This window comes from Lichenostomus cassidix, chromosome 13, assembly GCF_008360975.1.
Source record: "Lichenostomus cassidix isolate B80296 chromosome 13, HeHo_3.0, whole genome shotgun sequence".
Classification (NCBI taxonomy): Eukaryota; Metazoa; Chordata; class Aves; order Passeriformes; family Meliphagidae; genus Lichenostomus; species Lichenostomus cassidix.
Window position 1 is genome coordinate 12,261,572 of NC_139494.1, and position 22,237 is coordinate 12,283,808.

The 22,237-nt window shown below is 54.9% G+C and overlaps 1 protein-coding gene across 3 annotated transcripts; it reads left to right on the plus strand.

The window, feature by feature from the left end:
- The first annotated feature begins 1,270 nt into the window (after positions 1-1,270).
- On the plus strand, positions 1,271-22,222 carry NDST1 (N-deacetylase and N-sulfotransferase 1). 3 transcript variants are annotated; one of them, XM_085073730.1, is made up of 15 exons: positions 1,271-1,387; positions 12,607-13,507; positions 14,087-14,569; positions 14,785-14,872; positions 15,079-15,233; positions 16,292-16,477; positions 16,835-16,963; positions 17,113-17,295; positions 17,628-17,724; positions 17,877-18,000; positions 18,170-18,344; positions 18,545-18,715; positions 19,514-19,623; positions 20,368-20,470; positions 20,576-22,222. In XM_085073730.1, exons 2-15 carry the CDS (start codon positions 12,998-13,000, stop codon positions 20,693-20,695), a joined length of 2,634 nt encoding a protein of 877 aa, XP_084929856.1. In that variant the 5' UTR covers positions 1,271-1,387; positions 12,607-12,997; the 3' UTR covers positions 20,696-22,222. The 3 variants fall into 3 exon arrangements, with proteins under 3 accessions (XP_084929856.1, XP_084929857.1, XP_084929858.1); XM_085073731.1 differs by lacking the exon at positions 1,271-1,387 and adding an exon at positions 12,187-12,326; XM_085073732.1 differs by lacking the exon at positions 1,271-1,387 and adding an exon at positions 12,374-12,501.
- Positions 22,223-22,237: the final 15 nt, after the last annotated feature.

The window sequence follows — 22,237 nt, forward strand, 5'->3', positions numbered from 1 at the left end:
CAGAATGCTGTTCCCGGGGGAGATACTTTTTTTCAGGCAGAGTTTGCAAATCATTTAAGGCTGAAAAAAAAATAATCCCTTTAATGCCCTTTACAGCAGTTCACAGCCGAAAAACTTGCTGTTTGTCCCTTTTTGTTTTCTGAGCTTTCAAGTAACTTTGGCGTTTCCAAAATATTCAGGGATCTTCAGAGGAAATGCTTGTGAGGGAAGTGAAATATTTAAGGATAAGAAGTCTTTGACTTCAATGAACACTTAGAAAATTTGCAGCCATAATTGTCTGCCGTTCTTTGTGTCTCTTTCCCTACAATTTCCTTTCTTGTTTCCCTTTTGTTTGTTTATCTGTCCTTTCCATTTGATTGAAATTGCTTCCTCGACTCCTGTTCAGTCGGAAGCTCTCCCACAATATGCTGCCTAAACCAAACCCAGCAGACCTCCTGCCGCATCTCATCCCCGCCGGCTGGACATGAAACTTGTCCCCATGGGCTGGACACGAAACCTGACAGGGTTGCCTTAATGCACCACAACCCTTCTAACACGGGCAGTGAGACAGACCTGGGCGGCTCAGGTGGGTGGTTAACTCTGGACCGGAGTGTGTCTCCACATGCCGGCACAGCCCCCGGCAGCCTCCGAGGGCAGGGCAGAAGTGGAGAAGCTAATTTTCCCCCTCTCTGAGGAATGAAGGGAATTTTGTGTGTTGTGCAGATTGAAGGCAGCCAGCCCGTGACTTGGATGTGGCCCTTGAGCTTGCTTTGAAGTCAGGGCGGAAAAGCTGAAACATTGTGATGTACCAGCACCCTGAAAAGACACCTGGGTTCTGCGGCTGGAGAGGAGGCTGGGGATAACCTCAGGCTTGACTGCCTTCAAAAATCTGACCCAAAGGCTGTGCATACACTTGCGGAAGGATGAAAGGGCTCTGTGTAGGAGCCATCAGTAACCCCAGTTACACCAAACACACTGCCTGGGCCATACCCTTCGGGCACCCCATCGTGCTCATCCCAGCAAACAGTGGGAATGTGGGGGCCGGGTGGGAGCATCGCCGGGCGGATGGATCATCACAGGCACCCCGGGCGCGGGGATCTGAGCCCTCCCGCCGGGGATTACTGCCCGGCTCACGGTCACCGCGGGGCCGGACGGGGCGAGGGGCCGGGGGCTTCGCTGGGCAGAGCACGTGCGGCGGGGGCAGCCCCTTGGTCAGCGTTCTCCCGGCCCCGCCGAGCCGCGGAGCCCCGCGCGGCCCCCGGGGCGGTGCTGGCGGGGGGCGGCGGGGGCGGTGCCTGCCCGGGCGGCGGGCGGGACGCGCCGAGCGGGGCCGGGCCGGCGGAGCGGGCGGTGGCGGCGGCCTGGCAGAGCGGAGCGGAGAGGGACGGAGCGGGCCCGGCGGCGGCAGGTACGGGCCGAGCGGGGCGGCGGCGCAGACAAAGGGCGGGCGAGGGAGCGGGCGGGCGGCAGCGCGGGCCGGGGCCGCCGGGTCTCGCACCGCCCCGGCCGGGCTGCGCCGGGGACCGGGCCCGGCGGCTCCCCCCGCCCGTCCCCACGGCGGAGCGGCCCGGTGCCCTGGGGAGCAGCCGGCCCGGGTGGAGCGGGGGTCGGGCGGGGAGCCCCCTGCCCCGAGCCGCCCCGCGGCCCCGCCAGGTCAGGGGGTCTCTCGGCACGGGGCTCGGAGCAGGCGGCGAGGCCGCGCCGTGCCCGGGGGTGCCCTCGTCCCGCCGCTCCCGGGCACCGCCGAGGAGCAGTCGAGGCCAAGCTGCAGCTCGGCGCCAGCAGTGGGGTGCGGGGCCTGGGGCGTCCCCGCTGCCGAGGAGTGCCAGTGGTGGTACCTAAAATCGTGCAGGAGCAGAGCAGCCAGGGCAGCGCCGGTCTGAAGGTGCACACCTTGCGCATGGCGCGGCTTGCCCAGTGTGGCTGGCGTTCCCGTGGAGCACCTCACCACCGCCTCTGGAAGAGGTCCTGGCATTTTCTCAGCCGCTGGTGAGCTCCTGGGCCTCTCACGCGTTGCTGTGTGTATTATCTCCCCAAGTCTTTTGGGTTTGCCTCCAGCACTGCACAGGCAGGCTGTCCCCCGCAGATAGGGGCAGCCCCTGAAGCCCAGCGACCTTTGGCATCACCTGGAAGGCTTTACTTCCCATCGAGGTTGGTGCTCCCTCCCAGCACTGCAGTCACATCCCAGCATCGGGACTCTCCCTTCTCATGATCCCAGCCAGCTGCTGCCACAGCACACCATGGGGATGGTTGTCTTGCCACTAACAGTGCTCACAGGGTTGGGAAACCGGTGCCTTGCAGTGCCCCTTTGTCGCCGGCAGCCCTGGAACAGCAGCTCTTCCTGCAGCAAAGCAGCATCTTTGTTACTCATATCTCGAGAGTGGGTTTTACTGGGGCTGGGCTGGTGCAGATGGGGAGGTGAGCAGCCCCGTGCCTGCTCCCCTCAGCTGCACATGGGGACCATGGCTGAAGAAGTCATCCTTTTCCAAGTAAAACAACCAGGACAATTCAATAAGAAATAAGTTCCTCTCTTCTGAGTGAACTTGCCATGGGTGGAGAAGAAGGAAATTAAACAATAGAAAAAACGTGTGGGGCTTGATATGGCAGGAAAATAAACCCGAACATCACTGACCTCTGGTGAAATGGCCGAGCATCTTCCCTTCGCCTGTGTCAGTGCACTTTTTGGGCAAGGACAGCAAGGGCAAAGCTCATGTTTCCCAATGCCCCTCCATGGCTGGGACATCCATGTGTGGGTATGGGGAAGCCAGGACCTCCCCATGCCACCCATCAGGGTCACCTCCCCCAGCCCCGGTACATACCATGACACCCCACCAGCTGCAGCCCCCAAATTTGTCCCTTCCAGCCTGGAGCTGCTGGCACAGGACACGGATGCTGACGGGGAAGCTCCAAACACAAAGCCTTTCCCGCTTCCTGTCCCTTTGGGAAGCTGGTGGGTCTGGTATGACTTTGTTTGGATGGGGATGGAAAATCCATCCCAGCCAAACAGACTTTTCCTTACAGGTTGTTTTGGGCTTTCCCCCCCCTTTCTGTGTGGCTCTGTCAGTACTGTGGAACAGGACATATTTAATGCACTGTTGGTGGTAATTTAAATGGAAGGAAAAAGACACCTCATAAGTCAAAACCCAGGCTGGAATGAAGAGGGAATGATTAATATTTTCTTCAGTAGGGTGTCATGGTGAAGTATGGCACAGCCAAGTGTGTCCTCTGCTGCAGAGTGTCACCATCAACACCTGCCCCTCTCATTACACAGGCTCTTGTAAGCAGGTTTTATTTTGAGGGTATCTCTGGGTGCTGGGCTGGGCATGGGCGGCTGTGGTCCCAAGTATCCCAGCTTCTGACTGCATGCTGGAGATGGAGCTGCTCTCTTGGCTCTTAGTATTCCAGGCAGGGTCATGGAGGGGTTTTGCTTAAAAGGGTTTTTTTTGTAATTCTGCCTTCTAGATGTACCTTGATGAGTTGTGGTTTTATTTTTGGCTGTTGAGGTAGAGCCTGCCAGAACAATGTTAGGACTCAAGACAAAAGAAGCAAGATATTAAATTCCTGTGTCTTGTGTTTGCTTCTTGGCCTCAGAGAACAGGGGTTCCCAGTCTATCTCACTGATGTTTCCAACCCTTCCAACTTGAGGACCTCAGGACTGCTCTTGACTTCCTTGTGTGTTTTTGGCTGAGGTGGTGGCATTGCTTTATGCCATTTTCATGTTTATGTTGGTAGTATTGGAACCAGAGACAGGGGCAGGAGGGCCTGGGTGGAGTGAAAGTGTGATGCTGACCACTCTACAAACCTTGGGGGCTGTGACAGCTCAGTCTCCAGATGCCAATGGGAGATGGTGTCCCCTGTGCCCACTCTGTGTCTGTCCCCAGGTGAGGAGGAGCAGGGCAGCTCTCATGCCAGACCCCCGGAAGGGCTGAATGAGTCACACCCTGCGGACATGGAGAGATGGCAGCCTGTAGCTTATGATTCATGTTGTTTTCCTGCAAAAGCCACCAACTGTAATGGCAGAGCTTACAGAAGACAAATCAATATCAAGCTGTAAATCCCACATGTGGATGCAGCCTGTGGCCAGGGGGTTGGAGTTGGGAGCACCTCGGTTCCCATGTCCTCCCCAAAACCAGTAGGACCTTGCTGCAGCCTTTTGCCCTGGGAAGGACACAGGATCCTTCTCATTACCTTAAAACCTTCCTGAAAAGGTTTAGGAAGGTCGAGAGATCCCTAAATGGGAGGTATCCCAAGAGGAAGTGCCCTGGTATTTATGGTGGGCATGCCTGGAGTTCAGCCCTGCTGCTGATCTGGTCCAAAGCTGTGGAGATTGAGGTTGTGTTGGAGAGATCAAGACTTTATCCCAGGAGCTCTGCCCTGTTGTCCTGCTGCTGCCAAGGAACACAAAATATATTGGAAGTCTCATCACTGATGTAAAAGCAGGGAAGAAGTGATTCCTGTCTCTGAGCTTGGGCATGTTGAGGGTTAGATGTGCAGTGTGGGATGTCTTGCTCAGCTCCCTCCACCACATGGAGAGATGTGTGTCTCACCCCGTTGCTCTGGGTATGGTTGGGAAGGATGACAGCCCCCAGGATGTCCCTGCTCCTTGGGGTAACCTGCTGCTCTCCTGGCTCTGCTTCTCATGCCTTGGCAAAACCCAGATACCTTCTAGCTACTTGTCAGGACCCCACCAAGTATTCCTCTTCCTCTCAACACAGTCTGCATCTTCACAGCCTTGTACAGCCTGGCAGCCCCAGGGCTTGGAGCTCTTAAAAAAGGGGATGCATTAAAAAGTGTTAACAGCATAGTCCTGAAGTATGGCTGTGAGTGCTGTCAATGCCTGGACACATGGCTCAGGCCTTTTTCAGTCTCCTCATCAGCCTTGATCCATCCCTGTGCTGGTGCTCTGCTGGTCTCATGGGTTTACATCAGAGACTGGGATTGAGGCCAGGAGGGAAGGAGTCTCTGCAGGTGGGGCATGACAGGTTGGTTCCTCAAGCATTTGCTTGCCTTGGAGCCCCTGCAGAGGAGAAGGAGAGGACAGGGCTGATGCTGGAGCAGATAAACCAAAGCAACAGGCTTCCCCTGGACATGCCACTTGGTTCCTGCAGCCTCAGACCTGGATCAGGAATAAGGGGAGGCAAGAGGCAGCTCAGATGCCAGCAGCTGTGCTTGTTGAGGGCAAGTGTGGGCTTTGCCAGCACTATTCTAGATGGTGAAAATAAAACAGATCTTGCAAGTATGCTCTGTGCTCTGTTCCTGCTCCCTGTGTTTTCCCTGGGTTGCTGAGCCTTGCAGCCTCTGGTACATTTTAAGGGTGACAAAGTTTGCATGCAGAGGTAATGTCTTTTATTAGCCTAACTAATACCTTTAGGAAAAAACAGATGTGTTCTTGGGCCCGAGGAATGCCTGCGCGGCCAAAATGCGTCGGTTTTTCCAACTGTGTCCATTGGTCTAATAAAAGATCTGACCTCCAGCCTGGCCCGGCCGTGACCTTGGAGCATGCTGGCCCTGGAAGCGTCCTGCCTGTGCGTCAGTGTGTGCTGCCCAGCCCTTCCCAGAGGACCTGCCACCCCGGGAGCCATCACGGGAGCACACCCACATCACAGCAGGGACTGCTCTGACTTCTAATTCAGTACTGGCTGCCAGCACCTGGCCCTGCGGGTGCTTTGGGCTCCTGGCAGCGTCTGTCCTGGCAGACTGCAGGGAAGTGGAGGTCAGAGGCAGCTCAGCAAAGCACTGGGGCATCAGGCAGGATGGATGTGGTCTGACAGGAGCATCCCGGGGAGCCCCTGGGAGGAGGGGGCAGCTCCATCCTCGCAGGGATTTCTCTGGAATGCGGGCACTGGTGGGGGGTTGGTTGCTCTCTGTGAGCTGGTTCATGCTGTGGTTTTATGGATGCTGCTTTGCAAAAGTGCTGGTTTGGGGCTGGGTTTGCACTCACAGGGCAACCTGTGCTCCCCAGAACAGCTGGCAGTTCTGTGGCAGGATGGCTCTGCTCTCCTACCAGCTTGGGAAGCTGTTGAGAAAAGGAAGCAGCTGGACTGTCCTGTGGGGCTCACAGTGCTACCATGGCTGAGCACAGGGAATCACTGCTGCCCTAAGGCTCTCTAAGATCCAGTGTCACCCTCACACTCGTGGCAGGATTGGCATCTCTGCAGGGAAAGTCTGGTCAAGCCAAGTGTCAGAGGCAGCAAAAGGTGGTGTTGAGGGACTTTCAGTCTGTGTATTTTGGGTAGGAGTCCTCATGCGACCTGCTGCTTGAGAGGGCAGGCTGCCACTCCAGTGAAATATAAAAATGCATGTGAGATTATTTTCCCCTCATAGTTTTTCTTTTTAAAGTACTCAGGATTCAGACTCTGATTATCCAGAAAGGCTCTTGGGTGCTTGGAAAGCCACAGGAACCAACACGGCACATTTCGAAGCAGGAAAACCCAATTCATTGAGTGGATTTTTTCCCTCTGCAAACCCACTTAAAATTCATGGGGAGTTTTGTCGGTAAGAACCTGTTTCAATTAACAGACAAAAGAAACTCTCCTCGTTAAGCGCCTCTTTCAATTAAGGTTTGGGAGAATTCCCCAAGCTCTGCTCCGAGGCTGTTCCCAAGGATTCAAGGACAAAAAAAAACCCCTAAGGACGAGTCACCTGTGAAGGGCTTCATCTTTTTTGGGGGTTTGCAGCGGCACAACCCAAACCATAACCTGGCTGTGGGGTCTTTCATTGGGATGGTATTGGAGATCATCGGTGCTGAGGGATCAGCCTCCCAACCCAGTGTCCCTGGGGCGTAGCAAAGCTAATGACTGCTGCTAATTGCTGCCCTAGTTTGTGGAGGAGACTGATTTCATGTGGGTGTTGGGAGATGGCGAGGTACTCTTCCACATCAGGATGCTGAGGACAAGGAGCCACTGGTGCCTCAGGATCAGAAACAGGGTGACCTTTGCAGGGGAGTTCCTCTGTGCAGCCTCACTGGAGGGACTGGAGAATGGGGTGGGAGATGGGGATTATTAGGGACAGGACCTTGGGATGTGGGTTTAAGATGTGAGGTTTGCTAGAACCTTAGTCTTAAAAACCCTCCAGTTGGGCTTGCCAGCTGCTCTGTCATGAAAATGTTTTAATCATGGGCTTTGAGAAACCTCACCCAGTTTTTAGGGATTCGGATTTTAAAAAATTTATCCAGTTTTTTCTCCCTTAAAAATCCAGCAAATACATGCTGCACACTGAACCTTGCCTTTCCATCCTTGTGAAGGCAATGAACTGTTCTCATGATTGTTTTTTTGAAGAAAACATGAGAAAAACATTACTTTTATCTTTTGCAGTAAAACTGAAGAGCTAACAAGGCTTTCGGGGTGAAAAAATGCCTCTTCCAGAGCTGGACACTTTGACTAAAAATAACTGGTTTAAAGTGAAAATTCTTAATCAGTTTCACCAGGCTCATGACTCATACTGGTCTTTTCCTTCAGGAACAGGAAGGTGGTGGGCAGGAGGAGATGGAGGTTTATTTCTAGAGAGGAATGAGGTGTCAGGGGGAAGCTCGGTTCAGCAATCCAGGTGAATGCTCCAACTGCTTACTTCTGGCCAGGCTCTATAAATCAGATCTTAAAAAAAAAAGGCTGAGGAAAAGGGAGGATTTCCCTGCTGAAGTCCTCCTGGGGTGGAAATTCTCTAGCCCTTATAAATCATGGATGAGTTTTCCTGGTACTCCCTTGTGTTTGGCTGTATCCAGCCTGTGCATGGAGGGGAGAAGCAGAGCCAGGTGGGTTTGCAGTGGGAGCAGCATCAGTGGCTGCCTGTCCCTGCCTGTCCCAAGGTCAGCTGCTGGGGCTGCTGTTGTCCTTCTTTAACTTGGCACCTCTTGGGCACCGTGGGAAGGCTGGTGTCCTCAGGAAAGCAGCACTGAGATTGTTCCTCTCCCAGAGCAGAGTGTTTTTTTTCCTGGCAGGTTGTAACTACTGTTTGCAAAGTGCTTAAGCAGTCTGTGTAATCTACCACTAATACGCTCCTTATCTGGCATTACAAAACCTCCAGTGAGTGGGTGACTGGGACAAGCTCCTTTCTGCTCCTCTGTGTCCTTCGGTGTGTTTTCCCCTCTCTGGCTGCTCCTCAGCTCTCTCCCCTGCCTGGACACCCTGGCTGTGCATTCTGGCATGAGGTGCATGAATATCCAAACAGCTCATCCCTCTGTCCAAATCTCTGGGGCCCATGGTAAAGGCTCACCCAGGCTGTCAGGACATGGGGATCAGCAGGGAAATCCCTTGGTTTTGCAGTAGCTGAAGTTTTCATGCCGAGTTCCTCTTCCTGGGCTGCTGTGGCTTCATCTCCTGTGGTGCAGGGCTTCTGTCCCAGCTTCTGGAGCATCCTGATGGGCTCATCACACCACCACACACCACAGTAAAGGAGATCATCTCCTGATTGTGCCTTCTCTTGGTCAGTGGGTCCAGCCCTGGCTGGGGAGGGAGGAGATGGGGACAGGGACAGACAGTGGTCCTTTGCATCCTGAGATGGGTCTTTTCCCTTGCCAGTGCTTCCAGCTGTCTGCAGGTATTTTCAGTCATAGCTGGGATCACTGTCATTTAGAGCTGATAAAGGCAGCGGTGCAGAGGTGGGTGTTTAAAGGCCATTTTTTCATGCCAGTTACTTTTTCATTTTCAAAGCAACCTCCCCTGTCTTGAGCTTGCAGTTGTCTCTTGAATAATGTGATGGCATTAATCTCTTCTCTAAGGACATGCTTAGCTCAGTGGTTTTAGATCTGTAGCCCTCTAAATATTACCAGTGAGTGAAGGGGATTCCCTCTAGAAAGAACTTAAACCTATTAATAATAATTTGACTGCCTTTTGTGCATCTTTTATAGGTAATGCTGATTCCCAGGGCTTCAGGGCACCAGTTGGTGATCACTGGGGATGCTAGTGAGGGTGTGTGACGTGTGGGAGAGACAGCAGAAGGGATGGGATGAGTACTGTTCCCCTGATGGGGGCCTGGGTCCCAGCCTGGCCAAATTTAGACCTTCCAGAAGCCTTTTGCCTTCAGATGGGAGATGCAGCAGATGTGTAGGTGGGGCTGATCCATCCACATTTCCCTGCAGTGGTCGGATAGGGAAAGGGAAGTGTTGGAGTGAGCAGGAGTGATTGCAAATCGCTGAGCTGTGCAATGCAATTTAGCATCCTGCTTCTAAATCCTCCTCCATCCATGTTTAACCCCCAGGGCTGCTTACATGGAGAAGTGGAGCTGGCATGGTGGTGATTAGGTGATTACCCAGCAGTGGTGGGTCTCTCCCTGCAGTGATGAGGAGTGAGGAGCAGGGGTGCCCACCCAAAGGGTGCTGGCAGGAGAAGAGCAGAGTAACCTGTCTGTCTGTGATGTTTAGGATGTGGCTTCATCTCTGTGGGTTGAATATTGGAGGTTTGGGAGCTACTAAAGTCAGGGGTCAGGGTTCCTGCACAAAATCTTGGAGTGTCTTCTGCATGAAGGTGGATGCCTGCCCCTCCCTTTCAGCCATTTCCAAAACAGTGCAAGGGAAATGTGTGAGCAATTTCTTGCTCTGTCACACCGGTGGTTTTGAGCTCACCCCCCATCCCTGGGCCATGTGCTTGGGACAGTTGATTTATCCAACAGATGGGACTTGTGAACTGCCTGATCTTCACTGCTTGCACCTGTGGCCAGACCTATTCCACCCCCCAATAAATCAAACCTTGCTGTGGTTGTCCTCTGGGATCACTGACCCTTGCCTCTCCTCCGGATCTGCTTGCACTTCCTTGCTTATATTTAATCCTCCCATTGCATCCCTGCAAAATCTCACCGGTATTTAAAGGAAGAGTGCTGTAAGCTGCTAATGGAGATGGTTTTGTTCCCTCTCATCCTATCCAGTGCTTCCCTGGCTTTCTGGGGTGCAATGATTCCTCAGGGAGTGTTTGTGGAAAATAACTCTGGGCAGGGGGAAACCACTATCCCCAAACTGCACTGGGGGGTGAATTTAGAAAAGCTTCTCAACCACTTTTCCCTTCCTCCTGCAGCTGTCTTAGATTTGAAGTGCTGATAGTAAAGGGCTTCCCTGTCCCCTGGCTGTGCTCCCTGGGATCCTGGGGTCAGATCTGGCTCCACAGGGTGCTCCAGGCTCCCAGCCACACTTGGGAAGCTGCTTGGATGCTGATTGTGTTTGTCAGGGCAGCCGGATTAAGAGCACGGTGGCTAAGCCTCCTCACTGAGCCTCCTCTCCAGTGGAGTCTGTGCCAGGGCATTGCTCAGAAACCCACGGGAAAAGAGCATTTTCCAGGGCTCTTTCTCCCGGGGTCCTTGATGTGAGGCTGTGGCTGAGCACCTGCCTGGTGATGGGAGGCTGCCAGCACCGTTTCTGGGGGGGTGAGATCTGTGTGTGGGACTCAGGCTGACATTTCCAGCTGGTGCCTTTTAAATAACCAGTGTGGTTTTAAAAGGCACCTGAGCAGCGTCTAAAAATCAGGTTAAAAGGAAGTTTGACCTCGGCTGTCACCTTGCCAGGTCTTGTGGTTTTTTAAATTCGACCATCTTGTTTCCCTTTTTGTTTTAGAGAAGCTGTTGGTCTCAAGGACTTGTTTTGTGCTTTTAGGCCTGAACCTGCTTCCTTCTGTGGCGAGGAGCTGTCAGCTCTCCCACCAGTGCCGGGGATGTGCAGGGGTTTGCTGGGCAGGATGCAGCCAGCACCCACTTGCACAGGGAGAACCCTGGGCAGGAGCATCCCCACCCTGCAGCATCGCCCCAAAGCTCTTGGCATCCTCCCCACGGAGGGTTTGCTCTGGCAGTGAACCAGCAGAGCAGGATTCCTGCCTGCTTTCTGCCACACTGGCAGGTGCTTGGGGTGGGATGCTGGCTGTCCTGGTCCTGGCTGCTCTGGGGGTCCAGTGCTGGTCCCCTGCCCAGGCAGGCTTTGACATGACAGCCTGGCGAGACTCAGCCGGTGTCTGGCCAGAGGTGCTGTCTCCAAAGCCTGGTCATTAAGTACTGTAATTAAAAATTCTTAGGACAGAATGGACTTATGAAGTGCCCTTGGAAATGGCAGGTGATGAAGGTGGAGGGCCTTGTTCCCTGTCTCATGGAAGGTGGTGCAAGGATGGACACACAGTCCTGCCCATCAGCTGCTGGCTCTGGCACTTGGCATCAAACCCAGTGCTGTCATTTGCCTGCCTATCACTGCAGGAATGCTGCTGCCAGCACCCACTGCTCCTGGCAGAGGAAAGAAACAGAGAGGGAGTGGCATGGCATGGCATGGCATGGCATGGCATGGCATGGCATGGCATGGCATGGCATGGCCAGGATGCTGGGTAATGAATTCCCAACTCTGCATCCCTAGGGATGGTAGACAGGCAGGGGAGCCTCCCTCTGCACAAACACATCCCTAAAATCAACAAACGTGGAGAAGTAGTCTGTCCCAAAACCCCAATGGGGCTGTTGTCCCAGGGATGCTGGAGGGGTGGAAGGAGTGAGGTGTAACAGGCAGGGCACACCTCGGAGGGGCTGAGGACAGAAGGTGCATCCTCTCTTGGTCCTGCCTGGAGATCATCCATGTGCACAAGGATAAATTACAAATCAATAAACCCAGATGTTCCACCGTGCCCGACACAGCCAGCAAGGGGAGGTTGCTGGTGTGTCATGGAGTTGGTGAAGGAGGAGACAGTGATGGATGCTGGAAGGAGACTGACTGCCAACAACACCTATGGGGGCCTGGCTGAAGCAGTGCCATGTCGGCAGGGTTGGGAAGTGCTGCCTGGAGCAGGACTTGCTGCTGGGAAGGGCAGGGATGACAGGATTACCCTACCAAGCCCCAGCCTGTAATCCACAGTACCGCTCAGCCGGCCACGTTTAATCCTGTTAGGAGCCCGGCTGGTGTCAGCAGGGAGGGTGCTCAGCCACGGTGATAGCAGGACACAGGGAACTCTCCCTGGGAGGAGCAGGGACTCCTGCCCTTGTCCCCAACACTGGGGGTGAATCTGGGGACAGTGCTGCGAGCCACCTTTTTTTCCTTGACACATTGGTTTCATAAGTGTGTACTCTGGGTGGCTTCACCTCCTGGCAAGCAGTGCTCATTGTTTTCTTTTTCTTTTTTCAAATGAGCCTTTCACAGGGAAGGGAAAAATATTCCCAAGGTCCCTTTGGCTCCACGTGGACACTCCCGCATGCCCATTTCAGTGACCTTGGCTGGCAGCTCCTCGCTCGGCCTTGAGCCGCCCAGCTGGCCAGCTGCCCATGTCCCTCCTGTGTCCCTCCCTGTCGGCTGAGCTGGGCCATGGGGGGCTAAGATCCCCCCACCCCAGTCTCCTCGGCACAGTGTGGCTCCCACTGGGCACACAGGGGGAACGGGGCTGCTTCTCCAGCTGTTTGAGGTACCAGGGATTCACGGGGGGCTAGAGGTGCCCATCCATAGCACCTGGTGAGGCACCTGTGCTCCAGGTGCACCCACAGCCAGGATCCCACGGCACGACTGTGCACTGCACTCCCATTCCATCGCTGGCACCGGCGGGAGCTCACGGTGTTTTTGCAGCAAGCCCTGGCACGCCGGTGAGCTCGCGAGGGCTCTGACGGGGCTGTCACGCTGGCAGAATTAACAGCAGCAGCGTAGGCACTGCTGAGTCCCTGCCCTCTCATCCTACCTCTCTCTCGCAGGGCGCAGTGTGGAGCCGTGGGGAGCCAGGGATCCGCCATGCCTGTATTCCCACCACAAACCGCGCCGAGGCTGCCCGCTGCCCCCTCGCCCTGCTGAGACATGGAGCTGCTGCTGCCGCTGCTGCCACCACCACAGGAATTTCGGCTCGGCAAGGGGACTCTCGGTGCCTCTGCCATGGTGACATGAAGCGGATAGCGAGGGACGCCCGACTGCTGGAGGGGAGAGAGCCTGCACAGGCAGCCTGCTAGTATTTTAATTTATTAGTAGTATTCAATTTGATTTTACGTAATTTTTTGTTAGTTGGTTGGTTGCTTCTTCCCCTCCCCGGGGTTTCTGAGGGGAGGGGGCGGGCAGGGGAGAGGGGCCCCACCTCACCCAGCAGATGCAAGGATGACTGTGCTGGCCAGGGCCCGGCGGGGTATCTGGCAGCTCTCTCCACAGGTGGTGTTGCTCCTGCTCTTTGCCTTCTGCCTGCTCAGTGTTTTCGTCTCTGCTTATTATTTATATGGGTGGAAAAGGGGCTTGGAGCCCTCTGGGGACGTGGCCGGGCCGGACTGCGATGAGCCCAAGGTCGCCCCTTCCCGCTTGCTGCCACTGAAGACCCTCAAGGTGGCTGACTCCTCCCGCACAGACCCCTTGGTGCTGGTCTTCGTGGAGAGCCTCTACTCCCAGTTGGGCCAGGAGATCGTGGCCATTTTGGAGTCGAGTCGCTTCAAATACAGGACAGAGATTGCCCCGGGGAAGGGGGACATGCCCACGCTGACCGACAAGGACCGGGGACGCTTTGCACTTATCATCTATGAGAACATCCTCAAGTATGTCAACCTGGACGCCTGGAACCGGGAGCTGCTGGACAAGTACTGTGTGGAGTATGGTGTGGGCATCATCGGCTTCTTCAAGGTAAGGGCATACATGGGGCAAACCAAGACCCCGTGGCCAGGCCAGATGTGAGCCAGGGAACTCTGGGGTCCTGCTGCCCCAGAAAGGCTTTGCCTTCCCCATGCTTTCTGCAAGGATCTTGAGTTGGTGTGGAGTCAAACCGCAGCCTGGCACAGTCACAGGCTTCTAGTAGAAGCACTGTCTTAACTCCCTCCATGTGGAAGTGTTATTTGGCCTCTGGGGGTTTTGAGAGTAAAGACATACTTTTGGGATCAGTCCAGGTGCTTTTAGCACTTGTTTCCCAGCAGTAACCCTTGCTGGGGTTTGTTAGAAGTGTGAGCAGGTACTTTGCTCAGCAGCTCTACCCCTGCCCAGGGCTTCTAGCCTTGGGGCACTTTGCACATTGGATATGAGCAGGATTGAATGTATGCGGGGTATTAGGGCACCCCATACATCCAGAGAGGAAGGGGGGGACCCAGAACCCAGATCTCCAGGAATGGTGAGCTGCTGTCTCTGTTGCCTTGGCTATTGGTGTCCCTGGTGAGCTCCTGCCTCATCCTCGGTGTCCCATCTCCTCTAGCTCCCCTTTTCCCCTTGCAGGCCAACGAGAACAGCCTGCTGAGTGCCCAGCTGAAGGGCTTCCCCCTCTTCCTCCACTCCAACCTGGCGCTGAAGGACTGCAGCATCAACCCCAAGTCACCCCTGCTCTACATCACACGCCCCAGTGAGGTGGAGAAGGGTGTGCTGCCTGGGGAGGACTGGACCGTCTTCCAGTCCAACCACTCCACCTACGAGCCTGTCCTCCTGGCCAAGACCAAGTCAGCCGAGTCCATCCCGCACATGAGTGTGGATGCTGCTCTGCACACCACTGTGATGCAGGACCTGGGCCTCCACGATGGCATCCAGAGGGTGCTTTTTGGCAACAACCTCAACTTCTGGCTGCACAAGTTGGTCTTTGTGGACTCTGTCTCCTTCCTGACGGGCAAGAGGTTGTCCCTGCCCCTTGACCGCTACATCCTGGTGGACATTGATGACATCTTCGTGGGCAAGGAGGGCACACGCATGAAGGTGGAAGATGTCAAGGTGTGTCTGTGCTCTCCTGGATTGGTGGGCAGGGCTGGACACTTGTGCTTGCTCAGGGATGCTCCAGACATGAACTTTCCTGCCCTCAGAGCCTCCTCTGTCCCTCTGAGAGCCCCTCTGCAAAGCTCTTAGGGACGTGGGTGCTTGTCCTGATGTGGCAGCTATCCCTGAGGCCACATGCTGAGGACACCTTGCTTTTTCTCCCCTTCCCCCAGGCACTGTTTGACACACAGAACGAGCTGCGCACCCACATCCCGAATTTCACCTTCAACCTGGGATACTCAGGGAAATTCTTCCACACAGGTGAGGAGGGCAAGGCTTCTCCTGTGGGTGCTGTGCAGCTGGTGCTGGGGCACCAGTTGGTGCTCAGAGGGTGCTGTCAGGGCTGTAGGAGGTCCTCAGGCATCCCACACTATTCTTCCATCACCTGGCCACCAAGAGGGGCTGCCCCTCCCCTCTGCTCCAGCTGCTCACACAGCTCAGTGGTGACAGCAAGTGTCATGCTGCAGGTACCGATGCTGAGGACGAAGGTGATGACCTGCTGCTGTCCTATGTGAAGGAGTTCTGGTGGTTCCCCCACATGTGGAGCCACATGCAGCCTCACCTCTTCCACAACCAGTCGGTTCTCGCTGAGCAGATGACCTTAAACAAGAAATTCGCTGTCGTGAGTAAGATGCCGCCGGAGGGGTTGCTTGTGGTGAGGGGAGGATGGGAAAAGGGGAGCAAAGAAGATTCCCAGGGGATGGTCTCTACTTGCTGGAGCAGAGGGACCTGGTGACATTAAGTCATGTCCCCCATGTTGCAGCTGGGGGACTTCATACTCAAGTACTTGGAGCTAAAGGATTTATCTGCAGCAGCCAGCTTGTTGCTGTGGCAGTGACCTGCCCCAGTGGCTGTTCAAGGGGAGACCCTGTCTGTGCCCTGCAGCTGTGCCTGCCTGGCCTGGCACTGTGGGGATGCAGGGTTGCAGCCCAAGGAGATGTTCAGCCTGGCATCATGCAATGCTGTGCTGGGTGATGATGTGGAATCCTGGAGAAGTGGCTGTGCTGGGAGGCTATGGCTGATGGAAACTCCCTCTGCAGGCTGAACTGTCAGGTTCATGTTTGATTGTAAAGGCAGTCTCTGACCCTCAGCTTGGGTTGTCCATATACTTGGGCTGTCCTTTGTCTGGCAGTGACACCAGTTCATGCTGTGATTGACTGACAGCTGCCTTAAATCCCACCTAGTAAAGCCAGACCTATTCATAATAATTGGATCATATGGCCTAAGAGAGGAATCTTCAAACTAACGTGTATTTATTATCTGATAATTGCAAGTGCTTAATTAGAGACCAGACCTTTCCTACTTAGGATGGGCAGCGTTCCAGCTCAGAATTTGCAGGCTGTTTTGTATCTACTGAGATAAACCAATTTACAGTCCTATCTAGCTGTAACTCCTCATTCTTCACAGAACAGTTTTGCTGTGTCTGTTCTGTGAGTGACAGCAGAAGACAGGGGTGAGGGTGGTCTGAGTGAAGCAAAGGAGTAGGTGTCCACCCAGCATGGCTGCTTCTAGGCTCCCTTTCATGGAGACAACCAGGCTTAGGAGAGGATGAACAGGCACAGCCTTGCCTTGGTTGCTCTCCAGAGGCACAACTAGACAGTTTGTAGCTGGGAATGGAGAGAGATTGGATTGTGATTTCGGGGTCTCCCCAGTCACCCATCCCCACTCTCTTCTCTGCAGGAGCATGGCATCCCCACTGACATGGGGTACGCTGTGGCCCCCCACCACTCGGGTGTGTACCCTGTCCACGTGCAGTTGTACGAGGCTTGGAAGCAGGTTTGGTCAATCAGGGTGACGAGCACAGAGGAATATCCACACCTGAAACCTGCTCGCTACCGCCGCGGCTTCATCCACAATGGCATCATGGTGAGTGCTGGGCTTTGTCTCTGGTGCTTCTCTTCTCCTGCCTTCCCCACCAGAACCAGAACCTCAGCAGTTTCTGCACAGCTTCAATTTGAGGGCGTTGTGCCCCTCTTCTTATCCTGTATGGGTGAAGCTTGTATGTACACACTTTCCATCTGTGCACTTTCTTCCCTTCTGTGGATGGATTCAAGTCAAGGGTGGTGAGGGGCAGTGGAACTGGTCCTGACCTCTGAGGGGTTGAAGTCAGGTTCCCTCTTTTATTGGGAAGGGAAGGAAACCCAGCTCTTGAAGCCTGGAGGTGGCTGTTTCATTGCCCTGGCTCTTCTACCTGTTCCATCCATATCTCTTTTCCTGTCCCAGGTACTCCCCCGGCAAACCTGTGGCCTCTTCACGCACACCATTTTCTACAATGAATATCCTGGTGGCTCCAGTGAGCTGGACAAAATCATCAACGGGGGTGAACTGTTCCTGACTGTGCTCCTCAACCCTGTAAGTACTGCCTGGGGACAGACTGACAGGTGTCTTGCAGAGCTGTCCTGGCACTGCTGTGGGAGATGTTCCTGATGTCCTCAGCCAGGGTGGGAGCCATTTGCCTGGTTGAGGCTCCACTAACCCCTGCTCTGTCTTCTTGGCTTCAGATCAGCATTTTCATGACCCATCTGTCCAACTATGGCAATGACCGTCTGGGCTTGTACACCTTCAAGCACCTGGTCCACTTCCTCAACTCCTGGACCAACTTGAAGCTGCAGACATTGCCCCCCGTGCAGCTGGCACAGAAATACTTCCAGATCTTTTCTGAGGAGAAGGACCCACTGTGGCAGGTACCCCTGTGCCTTGAATAGGGGGAGTGACCCTGTTTATTGTGTTGGGAAAGGGTAGTGGGGTATAGCTGGCCCTGCTCTGAGCCTCATGTCACTTCCAACATGGATTTCACTCTGATTCCCTGGGTAAGCAGGGGTTTTTCACCTCTCTCTGGTTCTGCAGGCAGTGCCAGAAGGATGTTTGCCCTGTAGACCTGGAGATAAGCCTGGTCTTTGCCCTGCCTACTGAGCAGTGTGGCCTCCCTGTGTGTCTGCTCAGGCAGAGGGGTTGAGCAGTGTTGTGTGGTCCCATCCAGGCCTCTCTGTCTCTGATCCTTCACACTGTGTTTCAGGATCCCTGTGAAGATAAACGGCACAAAGACATTTGGTCCAAAGAAAAGACCTGTGACCGATTCCCGAAGCTTCTCATCATTGGGCCTCAAAAAACAGGTGCTTTCCTTCATCCCCAGTGCTGTGAGCATGCTGGGAGGCTTGACAGGACCCCCACATTCCCAAAGAGCCTCCATTAGCCCTCCTGCCTTGAAGCAGAGCTTTGAGGGAGGTTTGGCCCATGTCAGCTCCTGCTTTCTGTCTGTCCAAAGGAACAACCGCCCTTTATCTCTTCCTGGGGATGCACCCGGACCTGAGCAGCAACTACCCCAGCTCAGAGACCTTCGAGGAGATACAGTTCTTCAATGGACACAACTATCACAAGGGCATCGACTGGTGGGTCTCTGCACTGTGGGGACTGTGCTGGGAGTGCTCGTAACTTTGGGATGGGGAGCAGTGGTGCTGTGGGGTTTCCCATCTGAATGTCTGAGACATCACCTGTGAGGGTTGTGCTGGGGACATCTTGTGGTGCCTATCTGCCATCCTCACACTGTGCCTCCCCCAGGTACATGGAGTTCTTCCCCATCCCCTCCAACACCACCTCTGACTTCTACTTTGAGAAAAGTGCCAACTACTTTGACTCTGAAGTGGCTCCCCGGCGAGCTGCAGCACTGCTGTCCAAGGCCAAAATCATCACCATCCTCATCAACCCTGCAGATCGAGCCTACTCTTGGTATCAGGTGAGCCTCTGCCTCTCCCTTGGATTGGGCAGCGAGCAAGGGGCTTGGTTTGGGACATGGGGTGACTGTGGATGCCACACTAGCTGGCTGAACATGATGCATGAGGACACATCATGGTGGCCTGGGAGCCCCTGCACCTTGTGGGCAGCCAAGGATTTGAGTTGCCCTGGGGACAAACCTGCCTTGCTCCTGCCTGACAGCACCAGCGAGCTCACGACGACCCGGTTGCCCTGAAATACACCTTCCACGAGGTGATCACAGCAGGGCCTGAGGCTGCCCCGAAGCTGCGGACCCTGCAGAACCGCTGCCTGGTGCCAGGCTGGTACGCCACCCACATCGAGCGCTGGCTCAACAGCTACCACGCCAACCAGGTAGGGATGGGAGCACCCCAATCCTACAGGGGCAGCACCCAGGGAGGCCTGGAGGAGGCCAAGCAAGGGGTAAAGAGATCTTGGATCCAAGGTCCGCTGTGGAGTTGCTCCCTAAAAACCACAGGGGGAAGAGTACAAGTGCTTGGAGAAGGGGCAGAGGGGAGTTGCTGTTCAAGAAGGGAACCTGGTGATGGATTAACTCACAAAGATGTCCTTGTGCAGGTTTTCACAGCAGGGTTGAAAGGGAGTGGGGGCAGAGGGCTGTGGGTGGCTCTGCAAGGCCACAGACCCGCCTGGGGCTGCCCTGTCTGGTGTCACCACGGCACTGAACAGCACAGAAATAGCAGGTGAAGCTTCCCATGGTTTGAGCTGTCTGCAGGGAAAATAGGAGCTGGATGCCAGCCCTGCTGTGATCCACACAATGCAGCACTGCTGGGTTGTATGGGATCAATCCCTGAATGATTTTTCCACTGTCGATTACCCTTATAAGGTCTACTAGTTGCCTGCTGCTGGTGTAATTGCTGTGTTGCAATCCCAGCTGGCCGTGTGATGGGTAGACCTGGGCAGAAGCTCTGATGTTGTCCCGGGTGGATCCTGGCCCTGGCTTTTAGTTTCATTTCATTTTCCAACATCCAGTGTAAGGGAGCACCTGGGCACGTTGGTATTTAGCAGGGACCCCTGTGCAGGTGGCAGATTCAGCTCTGAGATGACCAAAGGTGTGGTAAAGGTGTCTTTGTGCCCCAGGAGAGTGGGGCTGGGAGCCAGTGACACCTCACCACCATGCCTTGCTCCTTGCAGATCCTGGTCCTGGATGGCAAGCTGCTCCGAACAGAACCCGCCAAAGTGATGGAGACGGTCCAGAAATTCCTCAGCGTGACCAACTTCATCGATTATCACAAGACCCTGGCGTGAGTCCTTCCCCAAACTTCTCCTTCCTCCACCCTCCTGTTGCTCCCATGCAGTGGGTTGCCCTGAGGACACCCAGCAGTCTCCCAGAGCAGCCCCCAGTCCTGGGCCTCTCCACAGAGCTGCTGTTGATTTTGATGGGGCCAGGCTTTTCCCTGAGACTTACCCAGACACCACAGTTGGGTCACTGCAGACAGCCCAAGCACAGCCCTGGGCTGCTGGAGCAGAGTTCAGGGGTGCATTTGTAGTACAGATGATGGTTTGGAGCTCTGGCACTCCTTGTCCTTGTACATGCTTGAGCAGCTGCTGGCTGTGTGGCACCTCTGCAGGTGTCACCTTGCTCTGAGCCTTGTGTTAAGCTCCACTGTGGGAAGCCTCCAGAGCTCCTAGAGAAATAATAACTTACCTCTGCCAGGGCTTGCCTATATATGTGTCCACCCAGGTGCTGTGGGGCACTTGAGGGCGTCCAGGGACAAAAGTGCCACAGAAAATAGTAATTAAACCCAAGTATACCCTGTACTCCCTCAACAGGGTGATGAATGAGCCTTGGTGGGCTGCTTATTGCACAGCTGCAGGGGGAATCTGTGGTACCAGGGGCTTGATGACAAGATGTTAGCTGAGCTGTGGATTCCAGAGATGGAGAAGTGCCCTGTGCAGGGCTGGAGAGCAGTGGGACTTGCTGGGCAGGATGCCTATGGAAGGTGTGGGGAGTGTAGGAGGATTGAGGCAAAGCTCTCGCTTCACAGGTTTGATCCAAAGAAAGGATTCTGGTGTCAGCTTCTGGATGGAGGGAAAACGAAATGCTTGGGAAAGAGCAAAGGGAGGAAGTACCCTGAGATGGATTCGGATGTGAGTATGCAGAAAGGCTCCTGGGCTGGTCCCAAGCAGGGCCATGCTGGGGTGGTGGGCTCTGGGCTGGTCTCTCTGACCCTTCTCTTTGCTCTCCCGTTGCAGTCACGCGCCTTCCTGCGGGACTATTACAGGGACCATAACATAGAGCTCTCCAAGCTCCTGTACAAAATGGGGCAGACTTTGCCCACCTGGCTGCGGGAGGAGCTGCAGAGCACCAGGTAGCTGCTGCTGCTGCCACCCCCAGCAATACCTGAGCGGGGCTGACCCTGCGCCGGCGAGACCTTCTCAGCAATACCTGGCCTTAGAGGGGACCCCAGGAGCGCACAGCATCACTGGAGACTTGGAGGGGACCCCCAGGAGTGTATGGCTGCGCCAGAGGCTTGGAGAGGACCCCCAGGAGCACAGGGCTCTGCTGGAGGCTGCCCGAGCAGTGATCCGACTCTGCAATCCCTGTGCTCCCACCTCTCTGCCTGCCCCACACCTGTAGCTCTTTATTTTTCCATTTTAATTCCTGGTCCCTTCTCACCTTGCTCTGGCATAGGGAAGTGGCACAAATTTCCCCTTTCTTTGCTCAAAATGGGTTCCAACTGTTGGGTCCGAGGGCGGCACCAGAGCTGTCCCTCACCTCCTGGTCCAAGGGTGGAGGAGGCGTTCTGGGTGTGTTGGTGGTGGCTTTGCTGAGCTGGAGCAGAGAGATGGAGGTTGTGGAGACCCAAATCATGGAGGAACCCAGACCCATTCCTGCCATCAGCCCCATGGCAGGAAACGAGTTTGCTGGATTCCCCCAGCATTTACTTGGAAAAGCAGAGAACAAGGTGGAATTTTCTTTCAAAGACTGGGGCACAATTTCTTTTGTCATCTCTGTCATCATTTTCAAGCTCCTCAACCTCTGGCTCCCCCTCCGTGGGCAGCGTGGTGGGACTGTGGCCTAGCAGGAGAAGGGTCTGGTGTGCTGGTCTGGGCATACTGGTCCCAGTGTGCTCATGGCCCCCAAGCCCATCCTGCAGTCTTGTACACACGTGGTGTTTCCTGTGGTAAAGCCGAGTGGTGCCCGGCATGCCCCGGCATGGAGGAGAGCTCGGAGGCAAAACAGACATTGGGATAACGGCAATCAGAAGGATGCTGAGAACTTCAAACTTCTTGAATATTAAAAACGAAAGTATTTTAATAATGCTGGGTTTTACGGGGGTGGGTGGGGGGGTGTTCATTTGGTTCCCATTTTGCAGGGAGGTGTTTTTCTTCAGTGCCAGAATTTGTACCTAAACCCCGAGGGTTTTACGTGGTCTCTTTGGTTGTTACACATGACATGGACAAAGGTCGCTGGGGAAATGGGACAGTTTCCCAGCGGGAGACACATCTTTGTATCAGTGGTGCCGTACAGAACTGCAGCCTCTCCCACGCCCTGGGATTTGTTGGCAGAGGAGACTAAGCCATCACGGGTTCACTGGGACAAGGGCCCAGATTTCCCCTTGGATGGAGCTGCCCCGCAGGATGTGGGATGGCAGCGGTTCTGCGGGAGGGGGGTGCAGTGCCCAGGATGTTGCCAGAGTGGGGCCAGGGCACTGGGGGGGAATGTGTTTCACCCCCCACGTGCAGGGCCCTGCTGGCAGCAGCTTTCCCTCCTGGATGTTCATCAGGAGCCCCTGTAGCCACACGTGGGGCCGTGGGGGCTGCGCTGGGGGAGGCTCCCAAGCACTGGTGTAAGGTCCAGTTGAACCAACTGCTAATAAATGGGGGGCTCTGGTTTTACTTGCTGGTTGTTGG

What these genes read in the sequence shown, in the direction of transcription:
- NDST1 (XM_085073730.1), top strand. Translation starts at nt 12,998, where the DNA reads ATGACTGTGCTGGCCAGGGCCCGGCGGGGTATCTGGCAGCTCTCTCCA. An exon ending in TCATCCACAATGGCATCATG is followed by an intron (nt 16,478 to 16,834) that starts GTGAGTGCTGGG and finishes TTCCTGTCCCAG; the next exon opens with GTACTCCCCCGGCAAACCTG. An exon ending in CATTGGGCCTCAAAAAACAG is followed by an intron (nt 17,725 to 17,876) that starts GTGCTTTCCTTC and finishes GTCTGTCCAAAG; the next exon opens with GAACAACCGCCCTTTATCTC.